Source organism: Osmerus mordax, chromosome 16 (genome assembly GCF_038355195.1).
Source record: "Osmerus mordax isolate fOsmMor3 chromosome 16, fOsmMor3.pri, whole genome shotgun sequence".
NCBI classification, from domain to species: Eukaryota; Metazoa; Chordata; class Actinopteri; order Osmeriformes; family Osmeridae; genus Osmerus; species Osmerus mordax.
Window position 1 is genome coordinate 309570 of NC_090065.1, and position 6132 is coordinate 315701.

At 48.1% G+C, this 6132-nt stretch overlaps 1 protein-coding gene across 1 annotated transcript; it reads left to right on the top strand.

The window, feature by feature from the left end:
• The first annotated feature begins 722 nt into the window (after positions 1-722).
• Positions 723-5588, top strand: LOC136959315 (gamma-interferon-inducible lysosomal thiol reductase-like). The gene is made up of 7 exons (XM_067253616.1): positions 723-914; positions 1321-1503; positions 1604-1678; positions 2014-2103; positions 2209-2361; positions 3458-3526; positions 4268-5588. The coding sequence occupies exons 1-7, from the start codon at positions 777-779 to the stop codon at positions 4334-4336; spliced, it is 777 nt and encodes a 258-aa protein (XP_067109717.1). The 5' UTR covers positions 723-776; the 3' UTR covers positions 4337-5588.
• The last annotated feature ends 544 nt before the right edge of the window (positions 5589-6132 follow it).

Sequence of the window (6132 nt, forward strand, 5' to 3'; positions counted from 1 at the left end):
ACCATGCTCACATTGGCACACACACACTAACTCGTACACAAATGAATACACACACCTCTAACTGCTGACAGTGCAGCTCTACAGGGAACCAGCATTTGCATGAGTGTTGCCTTCCTCTCCAGAGTGGATTCCAATTTAATCTCATGGTCTGACCTTCCTCATAGTTGCTATGATTTTAATCTTTACTTTGGAAAAGCTTTTTCTTGGTATCAATATTGTCATTGGAACATTGTTCTAAAAATAACAACATTCTTGTTCGGTTGAGTTCATCTGAAATTAAGTCATCTCAACTCTGGCCCAAGAAAGTGACCAAAATGGCAATGGAACAATTCCTGAAATAATAATGTACGTTTCATTTTATACGTTTCAAACTACAAAAATAAATAATCCAATCACTCAAGTGACACCTGTACCCAACTAGTTATAGACACCTGCACCCCACTAGTTCGATCACTGCCACCTCATCAAACAAAGTTTAGTCACAGTTAGTTTGACAAAGCAAGTATGTCACGAGAAGATTGCATATCTTGAGTGAGTCTGATGACATGGTGAATCATTTTCTAAGTCTCACAACGCAGTCCCGTGATATTCGCTCCTCCGCTCTTCCAATTCTGTGTTGCCAGAGATGAGTGACGCGGTTGTGGTCACATGACTTTGTACCAATCATCGAAAAGAAAAAGTAACTTTTTTAAAGAAACCAGACCCTTGATTCACCAGGTACTTTACCAGCCTCCTTTATCCCAGAAGACACTTTCTTCCTCGTCCTGAGCCGAAAGATGAAGCTCGTGATTGTGCCGCTTCTACTCGTTGCCGTCTGCTCGGTAGCAGACCGATGCCTCGGCGAGCCACGGTCGTCCTGCTCGTACTCTCCCTCGCAGTGGTGCAGCACCGTGGACGCCGCTATCGAATGTGGGGTGAGATAAAATCATCCGGTGGGCCGTTACAGACATAATTTTTTTTTTTTTACCGCTAATGTTCTCTTTGGTTGACAGTAGCCAATCAGTCAGAAAATATTTTAACACGTTAACAGTTTTAGTTAACGTGTTCACGTGTTAGCGTGTTAACGTAACACTGTTTTAGTGTTTATTTTGTGTGTGTAAATCAAACGTAACTTCACTTCACCGATTGAGGAAGTTGAAACTTAAATCTTTCCTCACTTTCACTTGAGGAAAAAGTGATTTAGTGTCATTTAGGGCCTTTCAATCAAGACATTATGTCGATCAAGAGCAAGATAATGTGTGTGTCTGTGTGTGAGGGTGGTAATGTGTGTGTCCTTACTCCAAGGACAACTTTCAACTTTCTCTGCCCCCCCTCTTGCAGGTGTTGAAGCAGTGCCTGGAGGCGAACGCCACCAGGATCCAGTCCCAGTCGGTGCAGGTGGGGCTGTACTATGAGAGCTTGTGTCCTGGCTGCAGGGGCTTCCTCACCCAGGAGCTGTTCCCCACATGGACCCTGCTACAAGACATATTGGACGTCACACTGGTGCCCTACGGCAACGCACAGGTCACTGGCTCCTCCCACCCACCCCACCCACCCACCCACCCCCGCTCCTGACCAGGAAGTGTAATCTGTTCTGTGTGTAACGTTCCTGTCTGCTCCCCAGGAGTCATTTGATGGGAAGATGTACCACTTCACCTGCCAGCATGGAGAGGAGGAGTGTCTGGGAAACATATTGGAGGTCAGCCCCTCTCACATCCTGTACTGCTGACAATACTGCTGCCTGATTGGTGCAGCGCAGAAGTGGGGAGGCTCTCACACAGAAGGGCTACATTGATGTCTGAAAGGGTGACTGAATATTGAAACTGTATTTACAGTTCTCTCCTCCTCTTCTCTCACCCCCTCCTCTCCTCTCATCTCCCCTCCTCTCCTTATCCTCCTGCCCTTTTCTCTTCCTCCTCCTGCCTTCTCCTCCTCCTCTTCCTGCCCTCTCCTCCTATCCTCCTCCTCTCCTCCTCCTGCCCTCTCCTCCTATCCTCTTCTCCTCCTCCTCCTGCCTTCTCCTCCTCTCCTCAGACCTGTATAATGAACCTGACTTCCAGCTCAGCATTCCAGATCATCTACTGTATGGAATCCTCCACTGACGTGGTAAAGGCTGCTCAGAGTGTGAGTCTGTCTTCACACACACACACACCAACGCACACACCCACACTGTATGAACAGAAACACACAGCCGTATCTACACACAGCTAAGGCCCTGTGTGTCCCCAGTGTCTGCAGCTGTACTCCCCGTCGCTGCCCTGGGAGAACGTGATGTCCTGTGTGAAGGGGGACCTGGGGAACGGCCTGATGCACCAGAACGCCATGAAGACCGACGCTCTGAAGCCCTCACACCAATACGTCCCCTGGATCACCATTAACGGGGTAACACACACATACACACCCTGCTGTCTCACACACACACCCTGCTGTCTCACACACATACACACCCTGCTGTCTCACACACATACACACCCTGCTGTCTCACACACACACATACACACCCTGCTGTCTCACACACACACCCTGCTGTCTCACACACATACACACCCTGCTGTCTCACACACATACACACCCTGCTGTCTCACACACACACATACACACCCTGCTGTCTCACACACACACCCTGCTGTCTCACACACATACACACCCTGCTGTCTCACACACATACACACCCTGCTGTCTCACACACACACATACACACCCTGCTGTCTCACACACACACATACACACCCTGCTGTCTCACACACACACCCTGCTGTCTCACACACACACACACACACACCCTGCTGTCTCACACACATACACACCCTGCTGTCTCACACACACACATACACACCCTGCTGTCTCACACACACACATACACACCCTGCTGTCTCACACACACACCCTGCTGTCTCACACACACACACACACACACCCTGCTGTCTCACACACACACATACACACCCTGCTGTCTCACACACACACCCTGCTGTCTCACACACACACATACACACCCTGCTGTCTCACACACACACACACGCACACCCTGCTGTCTCACACACACACACACACCCTGCTGTCTCACACACACACACACACACACACCCTGCTGTCTCACACACACACACACACACCCTGCTGTCTCACACACACGCATACACACCCTGCTGTCTCACACACACATACACACCCTGCTGTCTCACACACACACATACACACCTTGCTGTCTCACACACACACACACCCTGCTGTCTCACACACACACACACACACCCTGCTGTCTCACACACATACACACCCTGCTGTCTCACACACACGCACACACACCCTGTTCTCTCTCACACACATACACACCCTGCTGTCTCACACACACACACATACACACCCTGCTGTCTCACACACATACACACCCTGCTGTCTCACACACACGCACACACACCCTGTTCTCTCTCACACACACACACGCACTGCTCACACACACATCCTGTGTCTCCAGGACCACACTGATGACCTGCAGGACAAGGCCATGTCCTCCCTATTCCCTCTGGTGTGCAGCCTCTACAAGGTAGGCCCTGCACCATGTACCACATGTAGGACCTGCACCACGTACCACATGTAGGACCTGCACCACGTACCACATGTAGGACCTGCACCACGTACCACATGTAGGACCTGCACCACGTACCACATGTAGGACCTGCACCATGTACCACATGTAGGACCTGCACCACGTACCACATGTAGGACCTGCACCACGTACCACATGTAGGACCTGCACCATGTACCACATGTAGGACCTGCACCACATACCACATGTAGGACGCATTAACACACCTAGGGCTAGGTACCAGATGTGTAGGACTAGATACCAGATGTGTAGGACTAGGTACCATATGAAGGTCTAGGTACCAGATGAATAACTAGGTACCAGATGTGTAGGACTAGGACTAGGTTCCAGATGAAGGACTAGGTACCAGATGTGTAGGACTAAGTACCAGATGTGTAGGACTAGGATCCAGGTGAAGGACTAGGTACCAGATGTGTAGGACTAGGACTAGTATCCAGGTGAAGGACTATGTACCAGATGTGTAGGACTAGGATCCAGGTGAAGGACTAGGTACCAGATGTGTAAACAGCTTTATTCGCCAAGTAAATTTGCACAAACAAGGAATGTACTGGCAGGAAGGTGCATAAGGTAAACATGTAGTTTTAAATATAAAATGTAGAAAATATAAAAAGTAGAAAATTGAGAACAGTATCTAACAGCTGGAAGTGTTGTGATCTCTTGTAACGTGTGTGTGTCCAGGGCACCAAGCCTGAAGCCTGCGGAGCAGCTTCAACTAGGAGACACAGGAGCTATTGCCATGACGATTAGAAAACACCTGCTGGGCGCCCAGAGAGAGAGAGAGAGAGAGAGAGTGAGTGTGTGCTTGGGGTCTGACACCTCTGTGTCACTCAGGGTTTTAATCTGTATAGCCTCATACAGAACTGGGTTTAATTAACCAGCTGCTGATTTAGCTATTGTGTAATCTGTAATCTGATGTTTTATAAAGGGTTAATAAAGGGAAAGTATGAATTATTAGCAAATAAAAGTACTGTATGTTTCATAATTAAAATGTATGTACTGCAACCTTGAAAAAAGATCACTACTGCAGCCTGTTAGATCTGACCTGAGACCAGCCTGTTAGACCAGCCTGTTAGATCTGATCTGAGACCAGCCTGTTAGACCAGCCTGTTAGATCTGACCTGAGACCAGCCTGTTAGATCTGATCTGAGACCAGCCTGTTAGACCAGCCTGTTAGATCTGATCTGAGACCAGCCTGTTAGACCAGCCTGTTAGATCTGACCTGAGACCAGCCTGTTAGATCTGACCTGAGACCAGCCTGTTAGGTCTGATCTGAGAACAGCCTGTTAGACCAGCCTGTTAGACCTGATCTGAGACCAGCCTGTTAGATCTGACCTGAGAACAGCCTGTTAGACCAGCCTGTTAGATCTGACCTGAGACCAGCCTGTTAGATCTGACCTGAGAACAGCCTGTTAGACCAGCCTGTTAGACCTGATCTGAGACCAGCCTGTTAGATCTGACCTGAGAACAGCCTGTTAGACCAGCCTGTTAGACCTGATCTGAGACCAGCCTGTTAGATCTGACCTGAGAACAGCCTGTTAGACCAGCCTGTTAGACCTGATCTGAGACCAGCCTGTTAGATCTGACCTGAGAACAGCCTGTTAGACCAGCCTGTTAGATCTGACCTGAGAACAGCCTGTTAGACCAGCCTGTTAGACCTGATCTGAGACCAGCCTGTTAGATCTGACCTGAGAACAGCCTGTTAGACCAGCCTGTTAGGTCTGATCTGAGACCAGCCTGTTTGTCAGAGTTGTGACCGTTTGTTGGCCACCAGAGGCCCTCGTTGTGTTTTCTTGGATTTGTTTCTGTTAATCTGTTCTCATTAGGACATATTGTTTTCACCTGTGCCTTGTTTGTTCTGTGCTTTTTCAGTGGCTTGGATTCTTAGTTCTGTGCTTAGTTTTTCTCACATGCCACAGTGTAAATTAGAGTTACTTGGTTATGCTTTTGACGGTTTGCCTTTTGTATATTTTCTACTTCCAATAAAAGAAGGAAAAACTCATATTTTGAGCATCAGAGGAGTCTGCTTTTGGGTCCACACTTGCATTCTTGACACTGTTAGATCAGACCTGAGACCAGCCTGTTAGATCTGACCTGAGACCAGCCTGTAGGAGAAGCTTGTGGCTGCAGTCTGAAACACTCAGAGCTGTAGGTGAAGCATGTCGCTGCAGTCTTAAACTCAGTCTGACCATTTAGTCGGAGTGTTCATGTCTTTGTTTGGAGTTGTCCCTGAACAAGGAGTTCATTAGGTAGTGATGTATGATGTCATGTAGTGTCGTCACGGTACCAACATTTCAGTGGTCGGTACCAATACCAGTGAAATTTAATTATAATAATAGGTTACTGAACAACTCTCATTTGTTGACAGTAACAGTCACCTACAATATCTAAGGATGTAGCCTGACAACAACAGAGCATTAATACAATCACAATGCATGCAGGCTTAAAAGCAAAAAGGGGGAGGGGAGGGGTAAGATGTGCATGGTTAATGTTTATACTCTGGGGAGTGGAGAGAGGAAGAGAGGAATGGAGAGAGGAAGTTATTC

Excerpts from the sequence above, each read along its gene's own strand:
- LOC136959315 (XM_067253616.1), top strand. The coding sequence starts at position 777 with ATGAAGCTCGTGATTGTGCCGCTTCTACTCGTTGCCGTCTGCTCGGTA. Across the intron at positions 2,104-2,208 it reads TGGTAAAGGCTGCTCAGAGT|TGTCTGCAGCTGTACTCCCC; the intron begins GTGAGTCTGTCT and ends GTGTGTCCCCAG. Across the intron at positions 2,362-3,457 it reads CCTGGATCACCATTAACGGG|GACCACACTGATGACCTGCA; the intron begins GTAACACACACA and ends CTGTGTCTCCAG.